General features: G+C 41.1%; 1 protein-coding gene across 1 annotated transcript in view; it reads right to left on the bottom strand.

Annotated features, from left to right (window-relative positions):
• Positions 1 to 10,407: 10,407 nt before the first annotated feature.
• The window catches only part of fut8b (fucosyltransferase 8b (alpha (1,6) fucosyltransferase)), a 115,185-nt gene continuing 100,156 nt past the window's right edge, over positions 10,408 to 25,436 (bottom strand). Inside the window, exons 8-11 of the mRNA XM_087805763.1 lie at positions 19,980 to 20,226; positions 13,558 to 13,734; positions 13,332 to 13,482; positions 10,408 to 11,620 (exon numbers count right to left, since the gene is read on the bottom strand). Of these exons, the coding sequence (XP_087661889.1) occupies positions 11,279 to 11,620; positions 13,332 to 13,482; positions 13,558 to 13,734; positions 19,980 to 20,226 (917 nt within the window). The 3' untranslated portion in view covers positions 10,408 to 11,278. The remainder of the gene's footprint in view (positions 11,621 to 13,331; positions 13,483 to 13,557; positions 13,735 to 19,979; positions 20,227 to 25,436) is intronic.

The raw sequence follows: 25,436 nt of genomic DNA, 5'->3' as shown, positions 1-25,436 counted from the left end.
TTATTTTTATTTCTCATTGTATAATTTAACATTTAATTAACATAAATTGTTGTTCAAAGAGCTTTCGATACATTTAAAAAAATAATATTTTATGATATTATCCAACATTTACTTTTATATTTATACTATATTAACATTCTTTAGTAGACTTAAAATATATATTTATATATACATAAATATATATTTTGTTTTTGTTTTTTTATTTCTCCTGCAGCTTTTTAATCCTTGGATCAAGGTGACCCGAGGGCCCAAAAACAAGTGTATCCCTTGTGTTATCTCTGGGTCAAAGGTGAACGACCTCCACCACTGCGGGGATGTCGTTCACCTTTGACCCAGAGACAATAAAAAGAAATGTTAAATCGTGTTATTTAAAACATTCATAATTTAAAAAGTCCACTGCATTGATAATAATAATAATAATAAAAATAATAATAATAATAATAATAATAATAATAATAAAAGTAATACAAAATAATAAAATGAAAATTGGAGGGTAAAATTGTAAAAGGATAAAATTGTAAAAATAAATATAAAAACACTAAAATATATCTTAATATTAAACAAGAAAATAAAGAAAATATCTACCACAGAAAATAAATGTATAATAGAAATAGTCAAAACAACTTTGCTATATAAAATAGGGAAAATGTAGGAAATTTAGATAGTAATAATCGTTCTAATTGTAATTGAAAACTGTGTAAATAGAAAAATCCCTCAACGTCACATCTTAAACCAGCAACCGACATCATTACCCAGAGTGCATTGTGGCAACAGCTTGTCTCATAGGAACCGAGATATCTAACATGCTAAAAGACTTCATATTCAAATCTTCGTCTCCACAGCTGCGACCACATCTCGCGATGAACCCGTGATTATCCGGGGAGCTGGTGTTGCTCCTGGAGTCTGTCAGGGAAACACACACACACACACACACACACACACACACACACACACACACACACACACACACACACACACACACACACACACACACACACACACACACACACACACACACACACACACACACACACACACACACACACACACACACACACACACACACACACACGTAGGAATGTAGGAATGGTGTGAAAAACCCAATCTCGTCCGCTAAGCATGGGAAATTAAATCCAATACCCCACAGTATTCGGTGGTGAACGCTGTGATTTGGCAGCATCATAAATACTAGTTCATGATGGGAGGACGGGGGGTGGGGGGGGGGTCTCCACAGAGACGCAACACAACATCAGGTCATGTGATGAAAAGTGATACAGGCTCCTTTTCTTGACAACTTTTTAGGTGCAGAGTTAATTCTTGTTGGTCCACAGAGGTAGCATCTGGAACAAAGAGGTCCAGAATTCCTAATCTCTTTAGTAGACACAATCCCTCCTAGGTCCGCCCCGGGGGCTCCTCCTAGTAGAAATGACGTTAAAGGAGAGGAATTTGTTTGGTGAAGAAGAACTGACACAATTAAGATGACGTCAGCTTAAAAGAATGAAAAGACTCTTCTGTCCTAGAGGTTTTTATTCGAGTCTCCTCTGGGCGGTTAATAGCAGAGATATGTTGTTCAGAATTGTTGTTTAAAAAAACAGCAAAAGTCTTTCTGCCTTTTTTCAGGTTAGGAATCTGACTTTTACTTAAATAAAGAATAGATATGAAAACTAGTTTACAGTCACACGTTTTACTCGTATAAGAGCGAGGAAGAAGAACACAGAGTTTACATGTCTTTCGGAATTATTTCTGAAGCACAGAGCTGTTAGTTCGCCGTTATATATTTGTCGCAGTTTCACAAACAGTTAATTATCTCACTCCAAAGGTTTCCACCAGACACAAACTTAAATGAATTGTTATCGCTCAAGGTCACGGGTGGCGTTAACTCCTTCATAGATCGGTAACTAGCACAAAGTATTCTGTACTCCACACACTCCCTTCCTACACAAGCAAAGTAAGACAACCAGTGAGATAATATTACTTTAGTTAAGTAAATCTGATGAACATACTTTAGCTCAGGACTGTCCCATCAATTTTAGATGAACGTATCCCTCGTTTTTAAGGGGTTTTCAATTATTTATGTAACGACAAATCTTTGGCAAAAAACAGCTGGTATCGTGTTATACAACTAAATCAAATGAAAAAGTCAAGTTGTGGTGCCAAAACGCCACAAATGTTGCGCAAAAATATCCTTAAAGAATAAAAATCTGTCCAAAGAAAACACAATTAGAGTTATGTTCGGTCAGTATAATTTTGGGGCTTAATTGTGTGTGCTTGAGGGGATATGTACATATATTTTAAAACATATGTTAAAAGTTTGTATTTTAGACAATAAAAAAAAAAAATCTAAATTGTTACCCAAAACCAAAATGAAACATTGAAACCTGTGTGTCTTCTCCAGGTATCTGCCTGTACCCAGTCCAGAGTTTGCTGCAGAGAAAAGTCGTTCGGATGAAACTTTGAATCCAGTTTCCTGCCTCTCTCTTAACACGTGTCAGCGTCCGTAGAGACTTGTGAATCCGAGGATGGAAATAAAACACAATAATTCAACATGAGACACCAGATGTAGCTATTGTTCGGATCAAACTAAATTCATTTCCCGGACGTCCTCCCTGCAGATGCACACGTATCTGAGGCGCTGAGATATAAACACGACAGATCCTGTGGTGAAATATGAGTCGTAAAACCTGGAATTGGAGGAGAGGAGAAGGTAAACAATAGGCTGCAGTGAAACTTCAAGGTGACCAGAGGTTAAACTCTCCAGTCCTCGTCGGGGGACCAGAGCTGGAGGCGGCAATTTCACAGCGTGACAGCGTTTTTTTTTTCGTTTTTTTTTCACCACAACCTGAGCAAGCAGTGACACGAGAGTTCTACACTCACGATCCATCACCGAATTTTCACCACTCTGGGACCCGGACAAAGAGTAAATCAGCACAAATGGTTTGTCAACTTGAGGCCCCCGGGAGCAAAGTAGATGAATGTTCATGTTGGTATGTTGACTTGTAAAGATGCCAGTGTTTAAGATAAGATAAGGAACATTGATTATGGATGTCAACAATCGCACAGAGATAAAAAAAAAAAAAACGGGGTTCGAAGAAAGGAATTCCATCGACATGAGAGACAGTTTGGCAAATATTAAACATGTTTGGCCCTTGACCAAGAGCGCTAAAAGACGTGTCGCCCCGAGTGTGATTGAGTTTGACACCGCTGGTCTAAATGTAATGAAGTTTTCAGCCTCCGTTGGAATTATCACTTGAGTTCACGTCCTGCCAAATCTCTGTAGGTCAAGATATGAATCAGAATAATAAACTTTTATTGCCAGTGAACGCAACACAGGATTATTTTGTGGCATAACAGAATAAAAAAATATATATATATGAATCACGTGAAAAATTATGAATAAAATACAATACATTAAAATAAAAATTAGCTACATTACCATAAAATTGCATATAAATAATGAATAATTAACAAAATGACAGCTTGATGGGGTGATTCTGGCCCACAGACCTTAAGTTTGTTTTGTATTATCAAGGTCAGTGTGGTTGTAAAAATAAACCATATTTTAGTGACATGTCTAAATATCATTTTATCCTCTAATTATCATATAAAGCTATTTTGTACTTTTAACATTATTGTTTGTTTTATGTACCTCTTTAATGAAACGCATTATTTTCTATTTTTTCCATAATTTTATCTTTACTTTTACTTTTTTTTACTGCAAAACTACCCCAAAATTATTCTCTTTTGTTTAATTCAGATTCACCCGTCATCATTTCTCTAAATCTCCGTCAGAAAACGTACCAATCAGAGAAGAGAAGCGGTGACGATGCCTTCAGGTGATGCCGGAATTCTCCATTTACTCGCTCAGCTGTTGTTGTCTTTGAAAAGGCATCAGCAGGAGAATCATCAAAATACGATGTTAAATAAATAAACAACATTAAATAATTAACAGCGAAACAGATACAAGTGAAATTCCCACAATCCTTTGCACTTGACATTAAAGTTCTCGAAGACGTTAAAACCTCTCTCGACACCTGCTTCATCCAATATTATCGGGATAACCACAGATTGATGTCACCAAGTACCACCAGATTATATGAGCTATAATCTGGCTCCAGAGAGCTCCAGTTAGGAAACCGTTAGCAACACAGAGTCACGCTAAGACTAGAACAGGTGATTTGTAAACGGGATCATCAGAGACTTCCTGTCCAAATGTAAAACCCTTCATCGCAGTGACGTCGCAGGTCTTTTGAATCCGTCTCCAGAGACTCCAGTGATTAGTGTCTGACGTCTGCGGTGAAAGGATGATGTACGACCGCCTCAGGTGGTTATTATCCAGACCACATTCATCCACCCGACCGCATCGATCTGTAATTAGCCGAGGCCAGATTTTACACAAGGCTCTTACTTCTTATATTGTCTTCTCGGGCGGTCAAAACATGAACCTTTGTGAGCTCCTCCATTGATGCCGGGGACCCTCGATCCAGACCTGGATCTCCATCGTGGGTCAAGGAGTTTCCAGGAAGATGTTTGATACGAGGGTCATTTCTATGAAACCATTTCATACTGAAGATGAATTTGACCACCGAACGAGTAACAAAAGATAAAGACTAGAGATGCACTGAAATGAAAAAACGAAAATCGGGAAACCAAGAAAAAAGCATCGGAGAAATTACCAACTGTTTGGCCCAAAAATTGAGCAGTATTGAGAAATAATACAAAGTTATTATTTCTGTGTGGCCCAGAAACAAATGTGGCGCGTAGAAGACGTGGGGCATTAGAAGACGTGGGGCATTAGAAGACGTGGGGTGTAGAAGACGTGGGGCGTTAGAAGACGTGGCACGTAGAAGACGTGGGGCGTAGAAGACATGGGGCATTAGAAGACGTGGCGCGTAGAAGACGTGGCGCGTAGGAGACGTGGCGCTTATAAGTCGTGGCGCGTAGAAGTCGTGGCGCGTAGAAGTCGTGGCGCGTAGAAGACGTGGCGCGTAGAAGACGTGGCGCGTAGAAGTCGTGGCGCGTAGAAGTCATGGCGCGTAGAGGACGTGGCGCGTAGAAGACGTGGCGCGTAGAAGTCGTGGCGCGTAGAAGTCGTGGCGCGTAGAAGACGTGGCGCGTAGAAGACGTGGCGCGTAGGAGACGTGGCGCGTAGAAGTCGTGGCGCGTAGAAGTCGTGGCGCTTAGAAGTCGTGGCGCGTAGGAGACGTGGCGCGTAGAAGTCGTGGCGCGTAGAAGTCGTGGCGCTTAGAAGTCGTGGCGCGTAGAAGTCGTGGCGCGTAGAAGTCGTGGCGCTTAGAAGTCGTGGCGCGTAGAAGTTGTGGCGCGTAGAAGTCGTGGCGCGTAGAAGACGTGGCGCAGAAGACGTGGCGCGTAGAAGACGTTGTTTGTCTAAGACGTGGCGCGTAGAAGACGTGGCGCGTAGAAGACGTGGCGCGTAGAAGACGTGGCGCAGAAGACGTGGCGCGTAGAAGACGTGGCGCGTAGAAGACGTGGCGCGTAGAAGACGTGGCGCAGAAGACGTGGCGCGTAGAAGACGTGGCGCGTAGAAGACGTGGCGCAGAAGACGTGGCGCGTAGAAGACGTGGCGCGTAGAAGACGTGGCGCGTAGAAGACGTGGCGCGTAGAAGACGTGGCGCAGAAGACGTGGCGCGTAGAAGACGTGGCGCGTAGAAGACGTGGCGCGTAGAAGACGTGGCGCCTCCGCTCTGTCGTCCTTCCCTGGACAGTTTTATCAGAGCCTGACTGGCAAGATAGATGGCTCTGACTAACGGAGTCTAATGTAAAAGTGTGAGCAGGATCGTGCTGGAGGGAGATAAGCAGCAGCCGGTCGTCTCCCTCCGACTGTACACAAGTCCTCGGCCTTAAATCACCGGTTATCTCCAGCAGACAAATGGTCTTCACAGCCGAAGCTGGACGAGTGTCGAGCTGGACGTCCTTCCACCTGCATGTGGAAGAACCTGGCATTAGATTTGCTGAGCACGAGAAGGTACGAAAACGATTGAGGTGATGTTTTGAAAACACAAACTTACTCAGTAGGTCCGAGGCATCCTGGGAAGTCCATGGAGTGTGTCCCAAATCGCGCACATCTGCGATTACACTTAGTATTTTGAGTGCACAAATGCGTCCCGATGAGCAGTGTGAGAAAATTTGACTGACGGTGCGTCTTCAGAGCAGATACCGACGTAAATGTCTCAAAAAAACACTAATTTTTATCACAAAACAACAATAATAAGACAATGAAACAAATTGTTTCAATTGGTAAAAAGTGCTGTCAAGTGTCGGCGATAGTGTTCCAACAGCTGTTTGCCAACAGCGTTAAAAAGTAGTAGAAGAAGAAGAAGCTGTCGAGTCGTTTCCGGTTAGTGTGTAGCGGTTTGATTTGTGACAGTACTACATTTTGGAAATTTTCGAACTTTATTAGTACACCCAAAAATGCAAAATTTTATGAAAAATAAAGAGGACGGAAGAGAATGTGTTTGTGGTATCCCTTGCATTGTCTCTGGGTCAAGGTGAACCACTGCATATGTATTTCTGGAAGCCAAGGAAGGTCGTTTACCTTGACCTAGAGATAACAAAAGGGATACCTCAAACACATTTGTTTTCGAGACACTGGGTCACTTTGACCCAGAGATAACAATTCAAGAAAACTCTCAAGACGTTCTAAGGAAGTCAGTTATGATAAGAAGAAGGATTGATGGATCTGGATTATTCTTGGAAGCGTATTTTCAAACAAAAGTCTTGAAATCCGCAGTAATAAGTCATGAGTTCATCTTCGGCAAACCTTCTTAATGACTTCACTACCGGATCACGTGATGATTTGTCGGGAGCGCAGTGCGAGGCGAGAGCCAGCACTGTTGACTCAGGGTTCACCGTCGACTCCAGGAACTCGAGCCAAGCCAAATACTTTTATTCCTCCAGTGATCAAGTGGATGCCCGCGGCTCAGTTCTAACGCGCCGAGAGTCAATAATATCAGAAGATCCACGAGCAGGTCATGGTTTGAGGCTCTGAAGTCGTTACCGTCGCACGCCAACAGCAATAGTCATTTTCATTCCTCTCTCTTTTCCATGAGTCAGTGGGAATTAATTCAGCTGCTCCTTTTAGAGCCGGTATCTCCGAGGTTAGAGTGAATTCCATCAGTTCTATCTCTGGCCGCGTTCATCAAGAATTTACACTTTTCCGTCGTCAGCAGAACCAAGTCTCTATCAAAGTCCTTTGTTGGCGATCAGACGCTTGGTTTCAGAACCAGAGAAGTCCTTTTAAAACTGATTTTAGCTGCAAAGTAGAAGGTAAAAGTTTTTCGGCTTTTATGAAGTTGTTAGAAGAACCAAACCATCATGGCCGAATCATAGAGTGAGCAGAAGATCGTCCACATGAAGACTCTTGACAAATGTGACTTAAGTCACAGGATTTGTCTGTAAATGTATCATTTGTTGCGATGACCAGCAGCAGGAGATTTTGGAATTTTAAGATTTGAGCACATTTATTCCAAATGACTTATTTAATTTATTAATTTATGCATTTTTAAATCATGTTACACATTTGTTAATCTAGTCACGCATTTCTAAATCAATTTTACATTTGTAAATTGAGTAATGAATTTTTAAATTGAATAATGAATTTGTAAATTGAGTTTTATATTTGTAAATTGTTTTACGCATTTTAATGTTAAGCATTTGTAAATGGGGGCATGCATCTGCAAATGCAGCTAGGTAACTTTAAATTGAGGTACACATTTGTAAATTTTGTCACGGATTTGTAAATCTAGTTAAGCATTTTTAAATGAAGATATGCATCTGTTAAGTGAGTCACACATTTGTAAATTTAGTTACACATTTGTAAATTGAGATACACATTTGTAAATGTAGTTACACATTTGTAAATTGAGATACACATTTGTAAATTGAGTCACACATTTGTAAATGTAGTTACACATTTCTAAATTGAGATACACATTTGTAAAATGAGTAACACATTTGTAAATTTAGTTACACATTTGTAAATTTAGTTACGGATATGTAGGATGAGTCACGCATTTGTAAAACGAGTTAAACATTTATAGATAATAATCAAGATACTCATACAGGAATGTAAAACCTTTTACAAATGTATGAGTTTAAGAAGCATGGTCTACACCTTTGAGTAAAATGAATTTGACTAGTTTGAGCTGGTTAATCAGACAAGATGATTCTGGTTCTTGCATAAGAAGAAAGCAGTGGTCAATGACAGAGTCCCGAGATAGGCAAGACTCTCAAGTGTAGATTAAATCTTGTTTACCATAATCACACCCACTCTGCTGTGACTGGTCAAGCATGGAGGTTTGTCACCACACGCCATCCATACCGGAAGTCTCCACCTCCAAGGGACTCGCTGTATAAACAAAGCGGGGAGTGATTACAGCTGGCTGGGGGAGGAGTGAAGCCATTATTACGCCATAATGGTCTCCTCTCTCGTAACCTCTCGTTCGCCCAGATTTGAGACAGGGGAGAACTTTTTAAAGTAATAAGTTCAAAACATGGTCATGATGAGAGACTTACTGCATCTTGGAGAGGAAGACTTCAACGTATAAAACATGAGAGTGAGTCAGGAGAGTTGGTCTGATCGGAGAAAGACCTGCTGAGTCAGCGCAGGAACACGAGAGCCGGAGCGTCCAATGAACGCAGTAATTAACAGAGCTAGCATCGCTCTTAAACAACCGTTCCGTCTAAGTGCCCTCATGTTAGCACGCTCGCCCGCAAGAGCCCACCAGGGGCCCCTTCCTGCAGGAGCCAGCGGCTGCAGACCAACCCTCGCTCCACGCAGATTCAATTGCAGATTGTCGTCGGGCGATAAGACCATTACGCCGGCGTTGAGAAGCTCATCCTCGCCACGGGTGCGGCGGCGGCTCCCCTCACGGGCCAATGAAGCGGCGCCGGAATTAAAGAGCAATCTGCAGTGTAACCCCCTCCCGACCTCCCCCTCACTCCCCCCGTGAGCGGCCATGAATAAGATGTAGTGCTCAGTGAGACACAGCGGAGGAAAATCAACTCGTGTCTTGAAAGAAAAGCAGATTTAATGAACCATCAGAGCTACTGACCACTGCGGTCGGACAGTACCAGTACCAGGTGCACTAGTCCGTGCACAACACCTCACTTCAGTGTTGCACCTATTGATTGTGCGACAGGATGTGTGTGTGTGTCGCTGCAGGAGTTGTGTTAATGAAGCTCGTGCTGACATCCAGGGTGTTGTGGTTTGCAAGGAGTGTGTGCGTCTTTGAGTGCAGGTTCTGCCTGCGTTTTTTGGTATATTTTCGAAAGAGTTGTGTTGTCGTTGTGTGTCGACTTTAGAGTGTGCGAGTCGACGTCTCAGTCCAGATGACGAAGGCAGGCGATTGGAAGACGCCGCCCTGTCTTCACCTTCTTCAGAGCAGCAACATCTGCACCAGAGGAGCTCGAGTGTGTGTGTGTGTGTGTGTGTGTGTGTGTGTGTGTGTGGCCCAATATAAGTCATTGTGTGAGTGAAAAGGCTGCTGGGAGAAGTGTTTTCCTTGAGCGATGGATGTTTCCTGGAACACTGTGTGTGTCTTATCAGAGAGATCAACACTGCTGTGTGTGCGTGTGTTTGTGTGTGTGTGTGTGTGTGCGTTTCAGAATAAAGCTGGAGCCACCCCCCCCTCCCTGCAACCACCATCACAACAGATGTGTATGTTATGAAAGTGTGTGCTGGAACAATGTGATTCCATACTGTTGTGCGTTTAATAATTCATTATTAAATAATGTCAATGAGGTGTGTGTGTGCGAGTCTTGCCGCTTGTGGTGTGTGTTGTTTGTTTTGAGGCATAATGTTGTCATTGTCGATGTGCAAGTGTGTGTTATGTTGCTGTAACTTTATATACCGTGTGTTTGTACGGGTGTGTGTTATCGAGACTGTGTGTGTATTACATTTGATTGTGTGTTTGTGTCCTGGCTGCTGTTAGGACAGACACTTGTGTATGAAGGTATATCTCTACATCTTTTTTACTAATTTAATATATTCTATTTTAAAAAGTTAGAATTTATTTTTATTATTTCACATAGTTTGATATTCTAAATCCAAAAGTTCCAAAATAAAAGCTCCAATGTCAATATTTCTAACAAATGTAGCCTTTTGAACTCAACATATTATAGCGTCACCAAGCAGTGCTGAATTTAAAAGGCAAGGAATTAAAAAGTATTAAATAAAGAACATTTATTTTCGAATTATTTGAATCAGAATATCAAACTCTATGTGAAAAAAGTAAATAAATAATTTCCTTCACTTCAATTATAATTAAAAACAACAACAACATTTCAACTAGGTTCTGTTGGCACTGATGAACTTCCGTACTTGTGTTGCCGTGTGTGTGTCGCAGACGACACAGGTTTGTTGTGGGTCGACTGTAGACACAAGGGTGGTTTGTTTCTGGAGTTTATTCGTTGTGGTTATCAAAGACAATGCCCAAAAACATAAGTCATGAAATGATGGCGGAGTCGACCGAGTCCGTTAAGACGAATCGTCCAACTGAAAGTTTTTCCTTCTCCACGGCATCCGACGGAATCAAACGCCCCCTGCTGGACGTCCTCGCTCGGGTGCTCGTGTACCACGAAACTCCACATTGTTCACTGGAGGTCAAGTGCTAGGTGAGTGTGTGTGGGGGGGGGGGAGGGTGTGTGTGTGTGTGTGGGTGTGTGGACGGATCCCCCCTTCCCCCCCGGCTGTCGCTCCTGCTGGGCACAAAAACACTATTTTCAGTCAGGAGGAGTAAAAACAATGCTCGTCAGAGCGCCCCCCTCTGTCACGCTACAGTACGACGCACCTTTGAAAACACTCCATAAAAAGCACGAGGTGGCTTCAAATAAAAAAATAAAAAATAATAATTGCACATGAGACGGATGAGAAAGCACGGTGTCGGGGGGGCGGCGGGAGAAGCGTACAGTACATTCAGTAACGAAAACAGAAGAAAGAAAAGGCCAAATAAATCATTAAATTAACTTTTGATTCGACGCTCGAAAGAGTTTCTTCCTTTTTTTCTTCTTCTTTAAAACCGATGATTCTCTACAGGCTTATGGGGGGGGGGGGTGGGGGAGGGGGGGCAGAAGGAGGGTGTGTGGGGTCCAGTCGTCCGTGACAAACGCCGCACACGCTTTCACAAAAACCTCGCTGCAGCTTTTTTTTTTTTTTTTTTTTTTCCTTCACGTTTTTGGCGCGACGAAGGCGTCTGTACAAAAGCAGCCTCGGTCAGGAGTTTCCCTCCTTTGGCGAAATATCCTTCATGTTCCTCGCGCTTCACTTCTTCTTCTGAGCGCTCAGCAGTTTGTCGGCCTCCGGGTACGTCGGGTACTTGACCGTCTCCACCTTCTCCTTGACCTTGTAGGACGGGTAGAGGCCGGTGCGGCCCATCTTGCGGTTGATGCCTTTGGAGTAGCCGTCCCAGTGGTTGCCGGCCACGCCGATCACGTCGCCGGGCTCCAGAGGGATGTCCTCGCCGTTGCGGGGCTGGTGCGGGTACACCGCGATCTGGTTGTGCGCGTTCTGGCCGCCGAAGTAGTAGATGTCGTCCAGGGAGTAGAAGTAGGACGAGGCGTCCGGGTGCAGCGTCTGCATGATCTCGTAGGCCACGCGACAGACCTGAGGCACAGAACCGGGAGCTCACGTGAGAACATCAAAGACAACAATTATTATTACTTTTAAATCATACATTTATATTACATAGTTCTTGTTTTGTTTATATTTTAATAAAGCGTGTACCAAATGAAATAATTACATTTTTCTATTTACCATTGACATGCATTTTTTTAAAGCGTTCATTTTTGTTTTTTTGCAATTAAACATCCGGACACCAGATGGCAGCAGCAGTCATTATGACCTCCACAGCTATAAGAATCCCATGAGGACGAGAGGATGCAGTCGACTCCAGCAGCTTTTAAAGCTGATGTAAGGACATATTTTAGTACTCGACAATACTACAAATGTATCCTTGTTACTACAGTATTGCAATACATTGTATTGTTGTCCCTCTATACGTGATACGTGTTGTATAAAAGAAAATAATTTCATGCTGTCTATTAAGTTTTTGTGTTGCAATTTAACTGATGGTCGCTAGAGGGCAGCAGTCATTACGTCCTTCGCAGCTAAAGGAACAATGAAATCCTATATGATCCTAGAAATGACTGAGGACGGGAGGATACAGTCGACTCCAGCAGCTTTTAAAGCTGACGTTTGGACATATTTTGGTTTTAAAACAAATGATCAGTTACGACTTTGTCAAGAGTCATGTGGTCTGTAAGTTCTGCAAAACCAGAGTCAAGTACTCGACAATACTACAAATATATCCTTGTTCATATTTCCTAGAGTACTGAGCACAAACGTAGGTCCCCAAAAACACACATTCATTTACAGTTGAGACGCACAACTTCACAAGTCGTGGGCACACAGTTGTGCTTCGCTTCTCTGCTCATTTAGAAGTAATTAACCTTCGAGACACAACCACGAAACCACCGCCGGATTCGATGCCCGAGCCTCGGCAACACTTCAGGATGAATCTCCGTTAATTAAGACGTCGCCCGTCCGCCCGATTCTTTTGTGGCGAAGACTACTTGAACTGCTGGGAAGTTCTGAAGTGGATTACATTTCAACAGGGACCACGAGGGACTGCAACAACTCAAATGAGTTCACCCCATTCACCAAACTACTTATGAACACACACACACACACACACACACACACACACGCACACACACGCACACGCACACGCACACGCACAAGCACACGCACACGCACACGCACACGCGCACACACTAATTAAACAGCTAATGATACCACTGACATTTACTAAAAAGTAAAAGTTTAATTCAAAAATACATTTTCTAAAGTCAGTATTTCTTTATTCATAGCCTTTTAAATTCAATATAAAAACGTTGGTGTAATAGAGACACCAGACAATAACAAAATGGTAAAAAAATCAAAATAAAATTTTAAAAATAATTTATTAAATATATTATAATTGAATTTTAAATATTAAATTATTCTATAAAAACACATTTGATTATTCATGAAACAAACTCAACCTCTTACTTTTGAAATAATAGATTTGACTTAATAAAAAAAGTTTAAAATGCATAAAAACAACATTAAAAAAAGAAGATATAAATAGATATAATAGATACACTTCATGAATCCACGTCTATGACACATGGTTGTATCGTTAATGCTAACGTTACGCTAATAATATATAAACGTTTTGTGTATCTGGATGCTGGCTATGCTACATGCTAACACCCACTTAGCTAACATAAGACCATAGGTAAAGATAGCATAAAAAAGCTAATGTCGCCCAAACCTGTGACGAGAAGGTGCAGACCAGGAAGTCGGTCTGGGACAGGAAGTGGATGTCGAGGATCACGCCTCTCAGCGAGTTCTCAGTGTAGCGGTTGTGAAGGCCCGCCGACCACGAGATGGAGTTATCGCTGATGAACTCGTAGTCCGGGTACCTGAGGAAGGAAAAAAAAAAAACTCACGTTACACACGACTCAGAAAACACCCGCCTCCGAAAAAAAATCACAGACTTTGTCTTGGCTTCCTGCAGCAGGGACGGGTCGTCGGTGGCCAGATAGACCCTCTTCTTGTCCACGTGGATCCGCCTGGCCAGGTGTTGGTACTGCTCCTCGACGTGGACCATGTACTCTTCGATGGGGTGGAAGGCCGCCTCCGTGCCCACCTTGTCCGTCCTCCTCACGTGAACCCTGGAGCAGAAGAAGCCGTTACGACAACGTGGGTGAGAGGAGAAGAACCTCCTGACACGCTGGCATCTCTCGAAAATCGATGGATTGTGAAAAAAAACTATTTTATTCCTCCCACAACTATTCAATTACAAAAAATCCGCCGCCTCAGCGCCGCGTGACTCTCTGGCCTCTCGCGAAAACACTCATTGTTGCGAGTGGGGCTTCACGACTCCTGCGATCGAGGACGTCACATCCGGACCACAATTGAAGATCATTCAGTCAACTGCCGCCCCCCCTCTCCCAACCCGTCCCCCCAGACACCCGCCGCCACAACAATAATTCAATTCATGCCTACGTTCCTGAGTTCTGGCAGCAGGATCCGAATCCCTGGCGGTGGGTGTAGGAGCGCTAACACGCCGCACCCACGTCTGACAGCGAGTGCTGATGGAGGCAGTGGCAGAAAATGAACTACAGACCAAATCAATTATTTATTAGATGTGACATCAGCAGTCTGGCAGCCTGACAGATGAACGCGCCGTCGCCGGGCCACTTGTCTTTCGGGCTGTCATGTTTGAATAGGCGGTAAACAAGGTCATGTCACGTCGCAAAAAAAACAAAAACGATGCCAGTCCGGTTCTTTGCTTTCGCCGAACACGAGCGTCACAATTGAGAAGTTTTATAACCTGTGACCTCATTAACCCTAGTGTGGATTTTACAGTACGTAGCCATTAGCACTTCTTCTCTATTCATCTGCTGTCAAACCGTCCGAGCTCTTCCTCCGTTACTTCTTCAAACGTGAACTCTCCGATGCTTCCTTTAGTGATCTCGACCTTCACCAGTCACTCTCAGTGAACACCTCGGTACCTTCATCTCTGACATAAAGGGCTTTGCAAAGCGCTGTCGACCAGTTACTGTCGGGGTCGTCCAACAAAACCGGTGCCTCTCGCGTCAGGTGAGGTTCCCGAGTTGGAAAATTAAAACATTTATTCAAGACGTGATGAATGACATGACAGTTTGACTGAGAAAATCATTTAATCATTTAGGAAAATGTTGTCACAACATGAACTGGAGTTTATAATCCGTGCGTTTGTTTCTTCTCGTTTAGACTATTGTAACAGTTTATTTTCGTGTCTAAACAAGAAGGATCTGTCTCGCCTGCAGTTGATACAAAACTGCAGTGAGAATTCTGACCCGCTCTAGTAGAAGAACTCACATTTCCCTGATCCTTAAAACTCTTCAGTGGCTGACAGGTATTTTCAGGATCAATATAAAAGTTCTGGTTCTTACTTTCAGATCTATTCATGGTCAGACTCCTCCTTACATCAGTGATCTGATCCAGCCTTACACCCCAGCTCGGGCTCTGAGGTCTGTGGATCAGAATCTACTGATGGTTCCACGCACCGATTCCAGACCAGCTCCTAAGATTTGGAACGATCTCTGTGTTTGATGATCTACTGACACCTTCAAAAAACATATTAAGATATTTTTACAGAGTGTTTGTTTCATGTATCTCGATATTTTAAAGTAAATATAATACATTTAACTGTGTATTGTTTTTGATTGTTAAAGCGCTTTGTGACCCTGGTCTAGGAAGGCACTTAAGAAATAACCTTTACCCTACTTACTTTAAGAATAAGCATTCTAGTCTGTGCTAAAATATTTAGGGTTCTTCCAATTCTCAGTGCGATATTTTCTACTATAACCATTTGTAAGGAGTAGAACTGGGTCGCAGCCTTAAAAACAGAGCAAATAATGTACAACTACAGTAATTAATGATGAGCAGTGGAGTGACTTTGTGGAGACAGGAAAAACAAACTAAGTAAAAAAAAAGATACAAAAGAATTAACTTCAATTTATTTCAAAATAAGTTTAAGAGGAAGTGGGATAACTAAAGATGAGGAGGGATTAACCTAGAAAAATCTAGTCTCCATTCCCCTCACACCTGCATAAAACATTGGAACGTTTGACTCTAACATTTTTACGAGAAAGTATTTCCGTTTTTCTCTAGTGTGGCTTTGAATCCAAGGAGACTTTAGGAGAGTCATTGTTGCTAGATTCTTATTTACGTCGACCTTCTTTAGAGGTATTTCTACACAAGTGAGTTTTTAAAGGTTTTTCATAGCTTAGAATTATTCGGAAATAAATGTACCACCTTTATTTACATTACATTATTGTGTGTTTTTACCATTTTAAAACACTACTGGATTTATAACGTCCAAGACTTGAAAAAACAAACTGAGATGATGAATTTTACTATAACAAATATTCCCTTATTCACTTTAATGATCCTATTTTCAATTTTGAGTAAATTTTAAGGCTTGAAAAACTTCCTGACTATTGCTTCAAGCAAGTTTTTAATGGGATTCAAATATGTCAAACACTCTCCGACTAGCCTTATTTTTCTAACTTAATAAACACAGCAACTCACTTTAAACTTCTAAACTAAAACTCCCCTTGTCTGGCTTCCTCTCAGTGAACTCATCGCTGCAGATGCGTGCCTTCATCAATGAAATATTCACGTCTCATTTGAATGTTTGAAGGCAAAAGGATCATTAAAAGAGGCTTATTCGCTAAATGAAATGATCTTTAATGTCAAATGTGAGCAGGACCCAGGACAGCGCCTTGAGGACACCAACTAATAAGTATAAGTATGATATTCAGAGGAAGTGGCAGATTTCTCAGAAAACTTTGCTCCTTTCATCGTCGCATATCTTTCTGGAGAGAAACGAGCGAGTGAGCGAGAAGAGAGACGCGAGTGTGAAGAATGGAAATTTCACTGATCACACGGAAACGCCGGGAAAAGTTGCTGAGGAAATATATGAACGAAGAGGTGGAGGAAGCGAAGAGGGGCGAGGATGGAAGAGACGAGTGATGAAACGAGGCTCTGAAAGAGACGAGCGAGAGACGGACGAGAAACCATCGCCGGCACAGGAGGGATGAACGAGGACGAGCGGCGACGGATGAACGCCGCTTCACAAACCCTCGGAAATATTTTGGTTATTTTGGTTTTGGCGAGGAGATGAAGAAGAGATGGAGCGTCACGTGTCGCTCTGTGATTAGGGATGTAGGAAAGAACCATAAAATTAAATAAAGTAAAAAAATATATATGTCACCATAGAATATCGATGGTCAAAAGCACTGTATCGATTATCTTTTTTGTCGTTCATTTTTTCAAGTTATTTTATGATTTGTATTGGTATATTTCATTTAGTTTTTAATATTTAAATGTAAATTCAACAGGCTCAAATGTACGCTAGCATCATTTTTCATTTGATCACAACAGATCCCGAAAAAACTTTGCGGTCCAGGCACTTCCTACGTAAAAGGCTGAAAAAAAAGCTTTTTCACAAGTGAACGAAACTTCAACTGAGCAATTCAATTTTGTACCAACATTTAACAGGTATATTAGCAAAAAGAAGAAAGTATCTTTCCCCCCCAACGGAATGTGTCCGGGCTACAAGTGACGACGAAGCTGATTGGCTGAACTGTGTTCCATTCTACTTATTATTAAACTTACGATTAATCAATACATTACCACAGTTTTCGTTTTATAATTAGAACATTTATTTATTTGGTAACCCCTCTTCGACACTTGAATGTTTATATTGCATTGTACGATTGTTGAAAGTGAGTTATTTTAGTCAAACACGGTTCAGCCAATCAGCTTCTTCGGCACTTGTAGCCCGGACACATTCAGTTTGGGTTGAAAGTCACATGTGTCGTAAGACCAGGAAGTGACTCACTGACGAATGCTTGGAAAGCGATCCGATAGAAAGTATAAACATAGATTAACATACAAACATACGTGGTTTGTTTATTTGTGTGTTGGAATTATACTCCTGACTGCTAGATAGCAGCAGTCATTACATCGTAAAGAAACAATAAAACCCGTGGGATTGTCTGAGGACGAGAGGATACAGCTGACTCCAGCAGCATAAAGAAACATATATTCACACAAAATTAACAATATTTTCGTTTTAACTTTTTTTTGATTGAAAATATGTTTGCTTGATTGAAATAACTTTTTTTTTTATGATTAAAGCTACTTTAAAATAATTGAAATCAGTAAGAATCAGATATGACTTCGTCAAGAGTCAGGTGGTCTGCAACACCAGAGTCAAGTACTCGACAATACTACAAATATATCCTTGTTACTACAGTATCACAATATATTGTTGTCTCTATATCGTGATTTGTATTGTTTCGCCAGATTATTGCCAAAGAAAACATCAGTATCTGTGATCACCGACGGCAGTTTCGAACCCAGAACCTTGTATATAACCGCGGTTCTGTGCAAGCGCGGGAAGTGTGGTACATTCCTCCGCGGCGTTATTGTGTATCATCTCATTTCACGCGCTTCCAGTCCAAACAAATTACCTGTGAATCATTTATTCTCCTCCCTGGAGCTGCCAGTTCCTGGTCGGGAAGCCCATCCGTCCTAGATGACCACCCACGCTAAATTATTTCGGCATAGTCTTATTTAATCTAGATTTAATGCGGCGCTCAAAGACGGAGGGAATGATTCATGAGTCACACGACATGTGGATGTTCCTCCGCTGAGCACCTGACAGCCAAACGAATGAGTAGATAAACACCTAAACATGTCCGACTCATTTCCCAGAGGCGCGTTTGCGACCGGCGTCGAGAAGTTGCGACTCAGAATAACTCTTTTGCACGGAACCGTCCCCGGAGAGACTTTTTTTTTTCGCCGGGAAAATCAAAGTGGAATCGCGGCGACTAAAGTGAGACCTCGTCAGCTGTGCTGTCACCGCAGCGTTTTGGATTATCAAGGTGGAACAGCGGGTTCACATCCCGCCGTCGCAGGAAGACACCGGAGCACTTTCATCGCACACATCCAGTCACACTCTGACTCGTCTCATCCAAGGAACACTTACCACACTTGACTTCAATCATTTTGAATTCGCCGTCTCGGCGAGACCGATGGAAATATAGAAGCTAATTTTAAATATTGTCGAACAATGCAGTCTCTCCAGTAACACGCGGCAGTCTCCAAGTGTCCTTTCCAGGGTGTCTCTTAGCCCAACACCCAAAATAGCTGGGATAGAAAAGTAGTTTTAGATAAGTAAAAAAAAAATGTAACCGTATAAATATCTTGATCGGTTACTACAATACTGTATTCAAATTCAACGTTTATGTTGCTTTGATTAATTGACTGGGCGGCAAAGCATCACAGGAGATGTTGTCGGGAATACTTAAGTATGATATCAGACGCACTATGTGAGCGCAAAAAATTGTTGCCCAAATGTGTAAAATGTTGTTTTTTGAAGGCTCGAAAAAAGGTTTAATTCGACCGATTTTAATAACTCAAACTTCGACGTGTCCGAAAATGGAAAAAAATGTCGGAATACTTAAGTATGATATCAGACGCACCATGTGAGCGCAAAAGATTGTTGCCCAAGTGACTGAGAGGGTTGTTGCAATACATGTTGTTGATTTAAACTGTATAGTCCAACTGTATAATATCATAAAAAATAAAGATGAACATTTTGAAGTATGATTCATACTCAATGAATTATTATCTTTTTAACCAAAAGTAAAATAACAATAATTGTAGTAATTTAAAGGCGCCAGATGCTCAGGGGTCACCTTACAAATACGTTTAAACATTTAAGCACATTAAACATCTTTGAAACACATAAAAAGCAGCGATTAATAAGTTGATAAATTGAAAATTAAACATTAAAAAAGATCAGTGAAGGTTAATTCGTCGTCCTCTATTTTATATCCTTCCATGAGGTGAAGTCGCGGGGGCAGCAACTAAGGTAAAGAGGTCTATATTCTCAGGTTAACAGAGACACTAGAGCGTGTCCTAGGTCTGCCCCGGGGGTTCCTCATCTTTGGTTGAACTAGTCTGTGCCTCTCAGAAAAAATGCACAATCACATTTTACTTACTTTTCTTTTCTTGGAGAAACATTCCCTCGCTGAATATTGATGAGAGTATAATAACCGCCGAAATATAAAAACGGCTTTATTAGTTTTTTTAATTTCTCCTTCTTCTTGCGAACCATTACTGAAACTGCCGACCAGCAAACATGTGATTACGGAGGTATTTTTTAATTATGATCTCGGTAGCTGCCGATGATTAGAGGTTTCCGGCCGCAGCGGATTTTCTGCCGTTTTATTCGCAGGACTGTGAGCCGAACACGTTTGAAACCGGGCGGCAATAAAAATGCTAATATGCTCCAAATAAAAGTGGAGCGAACAAACAAACGTAGCCCCGCGTTCATCTCATATTAACCTCTTACCCGATGATGGGGTGTTTGAAGCCCAGCTTGGCCGTGGTCTGCTGGATCTCCTTCTTCAGCCAGGACTGAGGGCGGACCAGGTACTTGACGAACTGGGAGACCCACCAGACGGATGGGTCCCCGTGGAGGCGGTGCAGACGAGGGGCCAGGTCTTCGGGGATGGCCAGGGGCAGGTAGGGGGGTCGAGGGTGGAGGCTGTCCACGATGGGCAGCTCCACCACCTGGATGTCTTTGTCGTGGGCTTCACCTGCGGACAGGACAACATGTTTTTTAACATGGACTGTTTCCCTGCAGCGAGTGCATTTAATGTATATGAGAAACAAGGGGTTATTTATGGATGTATATCAGTGCCAACAGAATATTCAATGGTTACGTTTCAAATCTTTTTTCTTGTTGAATAATTTAATTGAAAAAAAACCTGTATATCCAAATGTGTTTTTATTGAGTAAATAAATTAAATAACTTGTATATTGAGATATTTAAACAAGTTTGTTTCAATTAATATTACATTTTTTTTAAAAATATTTTCTACACACAGTTTATATTATAATTCCAATATGTAGATTTGTTTTAACAGATTTTTCTTAATCTTAGCCTTATAAATTCATCTATCTATATATATATATATATTCAATATTAAAAATACTTAATGTATTATTAGAAATTCAGATATTCAAAGAATAATTAAATGCTTACAACATTTTAAATAAAAATATTATGATGACACTAATTTACTTCTATATTTCTTTAATAGACACATAATAAACACTGACATATATTTTTTCATTTCTAATGTAAAGAGAAGATAAAGAGAGACATTTTAAACTGAACTTGCTATCTTAGCATGGGGTCAACAGTGCTAGCTAAAGTATAATTTCATATATTCTCGAATTAAGTTGATACCGTCTGTTTATGGGGTGATAAATATTTAATTCTATTTACAGCTTGTATGTGGATGTCTAAAAATAACAACAACTCAAAACAACAGTATGTAAAATGTCAAAGTGAATGACGAAGAAGACAGAGACGTAACTAAATGTGAGGAAGAAGAGAAAAAATGACAAGAATCCACAGAAGGAAATGACAGGGTAGGGTCTGTTGACGGAGTAAAGACAAAGGTCACAGGTCATACGGTTGGATAACCATCTTCAGGGTTAGCATTAGCCGCAACGTACTCCAAGTCTTCTACTTCACTGAAAGTTTTTGATGTGACCAAGTAAAGAATAACCTTCAGTGTCTCTTTCCTAACAAAGACTGTGTGTTCCTCAGCCTTGTGGCTCAAACTGAAAAACCCCGGAAGGCTTTCATTGGCTGCGGTGGAACCAGAGCGAATGGAGAAGCATCATTAGTTTTGGGCGATTGAACGATTAGATCGGCTCAGACTCGACACCAGCCCGTTACAAAAATGAGTGGTCCTTTGAAAAATGGCTCTAATTACAAGTACAATAGCAAATATATACTCTTGGTATTAGTATATACTCTTAGTATTTATACAACGTGTCCGACTAGAAGAGAGATGATGTGTTTAGTTAAGAATCTGAAAATTTGTCTGAAAACCACTTTGTATATCGCGGCAACCAATTATATTATTTTTATTATAATTTATTATGTGTCTGGCTCTGTCCTTTTTTCAATCACTTTTTTTGTGCTTTCCTGTTTTAATTGAGTTTCTTATATTGTCAGCTGGTCTATTTTTCTATTATTACTCTTTCCTTCTTTACTTTTTTTTTTTTGGGTTAAAATTGTTGCATTTTTGGTCATATATACTGTTTTCCATTTTTTTCGTGAAATCTAAATTGCGTACAACTTCATTTAAATTCCCAGGAAAATAAATGTAATCCCACTAGTTGCTTTTTGGGTAATTTAATTGTCAATATATTCTACAAAATACAATCGTTTAATGTATTGTCGTTGATGGAAATTGTTTAAATTAAATAAAGTCATTTGAAATGAGCTCCTTGGCAGAGGTATGATTCATCTAATGGAGATTCTAGTAATACTTATTGTTTATCCGTGTGAGATTTTTTAAAAACTTTTAGCCAGTGCAGGAAAAGAAAAGACACAGTTTGTGGACTCGTAATAAAATAGTATATAAACACGCCTTCAAAATAAAAGCCCATTGGTATCTGTGCGTGTCCAAACTGTGTCGAATAAATTAGTTTTAAACATTTTATTCTACTTGAATATTCTGGCCCCGTCACTTATTTTGAACTGGACCAGGGTGATGATCAGGCTCCTTTGAGTCTGAGACCATTGTTCTCTGAGTAAGACGATAAACTCGCCCAGAATTCAGCACAAGGATGTAAATAACGCAATAACAAAAAAGAGGTTGTGATTCTTATCTTATCTCATCTCATCGGCGAGAGAATCGCGCCGAAGTCGCAACGTTCCGACCCGAGTGTTGACCGACGATTAGAGTTAAAAATAAGTTTGTCTGTGTGTTATTTTTAAGCTCCTCGCTCCACGACTCGTCGCGTTCACCATAAAAACAATGCGTTCGTGAGCATGAGCTGGATTCAAATTGGAAGAGGCATTAAATATTGAGAAAAAAAACAACAAATTCCCAGGCATGTCTTATATAACTGGCGTGATCCACAGAAGGGGGGAATGTTTTTTTTTGAGGCTCTTCTTGGCACCGGCGTGCACCGAGTCTTCCTCCCACAGCTACTTAATTAGATCACAAAGCTGCACTAAATTTCATCAATGCGACTGCGAAACAAAAAAAAAAAAAGCCTCTGCATACATTTCCTGGACGCCGGGAGACTGGAGGCATATAGATCCGCTCGTAGTCGAGTCTCGCTCCGATGAATATTTCATGAGATTAACCGAGTGAGGAACCCAGAGCGACGTCCCGTAGACTAAGCTGAGCGTTTAGAATTAAAACAATGTTCGGCTCGCTCGTTAAATTAATGTGGCCTTTGACCCGCGAGTCACGCCGACGCTTCTGCGCCGACTCTGACTCTGACTCGCCGGCGTTCAGTCCGGCGGCAGATATGACGAGTCGTTTGAGGCCCACAGAGGATCTTGAACCGTATCGATGAAAACATTTAAACTCAATACAATTGTGAGTCAAGCACATCTGGGTGAGTGGGTGGAATGACATGAGTCGGAATCACTCTTTTCTCACTCAGAAAATTTAGCAACATGAGTCACAGTGACTCACTCAGGTTTGTTGGATTCAGTGACAACAAGTTACTTCTGTTCATCTATCAACGTGAGCCACAGTACTAACTCAGATTTGTTGGATTCAGTGACAACAAGTTACTTCTGAAAATTTAGCAACGTGAGCCACATTACTCACTTAGTTTTGTTGGATTCAGTGACAACAAGTTACTTCTGAAAATTTAGCAACCTGGGCCACAGTGACTCACTCAGATTTGTTGGATTCAGTGACAACAAGTTACTTCTGAAAATTTAGCAACTGAGTCACAGTGACTCACTCAGATTTGTAGGGTTCAGTGACAACAAGTTACTTCTGTTTATCTATCAACCTGAGCCACAGGACTCACTTAGATTTGTTGGATTCAGTGACAACAAGTTACTTCTGAAAATTTAGCAACGTGAGTCACAGTGACTCCCTCAGATTTGTAGGATTCAGTGACAACAAGTTACTTCTGTTTATCTATCAACCTGAGCCACATTACTCACTTAGTTTTGTTGGATTCAGTGACAACAAGTTACTACTGTTAATTTAGCAATCTAAGCCAAAGGGACTTACTCAGATTTGTTGGATTCAGTGACAACAAGTTACTTTTGCAAATTTAGCAACTGAGTCACTTTACTCACTCAGACTTGTTGGATTCAGTGACAACAAGTTACTTCTGTTCATTTAGCATCGTAAGCCACAGTACTAACTCAGACTTGTTGGTCTCAGTGATAACAAATCTACAATTGTTAATTGAGCCACAGGGACTCCCTTGGAGGACAAGGGACAGCATTGTTTCTTAGCCTAACTAACTAGGAGGCGATACTTGTCACAGGGACTCAATCAGAGTGGTAGGATTCAGGTGGGATTATCACAAGATTAAGAACCACTGTTTGTTTTGCAAACCAAAGTTACAGCTTTTGGAAAATTTGATTTTTTTGGGGGGTCAGGTCCCCAAAATTGGGACTCGATAAGCCTCTCAGAATTGAACAATTACATGACTCATAGGCTCTGAGTCAATAGCCACCTCGTGTGTGACTCGACTCGACTGGGACAAGATCTGAGTCAGAACTCGATCAAACGGGTTACCGTCACCGTCTATGATTTAGTATTGACATGAGGAACCCTTCATCCACTCGACTCACAATGACTCACTTCGGTGTGTAGGATCCAGAAATCAAAAGCGATATCTTGTGAATCCCAGAGACTCACAAGTGTCCACGACAAGAAAAACAAACACAAAGTCTGACACACTTTAGGCGTCGTGACGAGAAAAACAATCTCGGATCCTCGTCGTTCCTTCACCCACGATTGTTCCCCTCAGGTCTGCTCGGGATTCTTCTTTATTTTAATGTGAAATTCTTGTTTTGCTTTCCATGTTCGACTCGGAGAGAGGAAATCATCAGGTCCTAAAATGACTTCTCCTCCATCTTTGATTCAGCCCCCCCCTCCCGCCCCCCGAGCTACCGACAGAATGCAGCGCCACAGATGCACAACACGGTTTTATTTTCTCGTACTGCAAGAGTCCTGAGGGGAACACTTAGCCGAGCGAGCACTAAGCACACACGGATACACCAGGCTCTCCGGAGCACGACAGCCTTCACACAGAATGTGAAAACACAGCAGTCGTTCACAGGCCGGATTCCCTCGGAGTCCTCGATGGCAGCATGTTCATGCAGATCCGTCCAAAAACACAGGCTGAGTCGGTCAAACATCTGCTAATACGAGTCAATACTTTCACGAATCGCAGTCCTACGGGTCATTGCAGCACTTCCTGTGAATCCCAAAATAAAATGACAAGAAGGATCAAAGTTTGATTTATTTTCGTCTAAATATCCTCAAATAAATAAATAAACACAACTAAAATAGTATTTAAAAAACAGAAAGTACTTCTTAATGAAAAGGAAATACAATTTTACAATAGTTACTTTTATTTGACGTCTCAATATTTGTTTTTATTTCCTGCTATATATTGATTTATAGATGTATTTTTGTAAATGCTAAAATATTTTTGCAAAAATTTATCCTAATATTTATCAGATTTCAAAAGAAAAAACAGCTAATATTAATATAATTTGCACAAAAGGGGTTCCTTTTAAATTTTAAGTGCACCTTAAAAGACGATTGACTTATTCATATTTTTTTTATACTTTTCAGTCTTATTGTAAAGTTAAAACTAACATTGTTGTTTGTTTCAAACCTAATTTAATTTATCAATGCATAACTTTACACATGATGTTAGGTAAATATTATTATATAATTAAATAATAATCAAAATTAAATAAATATATTGGAGGTGTAAAAAATAGTAC

This window comes from Callionymus lyra, chromosome 13 (assembly GCF_982586985.1).
Source record: "Callionymus lyra chromosome 13, fCalLyr1.hap1.1, whole genome shotgun sequence".
In the NCBI taxonomy this organism is placed as follows: Eukaryota; Metazoa; Chordata; class Actinopteri; order Syngnathiformes; family Callionymidae; genus Callionymus; species Callionymus lyra.
This window is presented reverse-complemented; position numbering and strand designations above follow the sequence as displayed.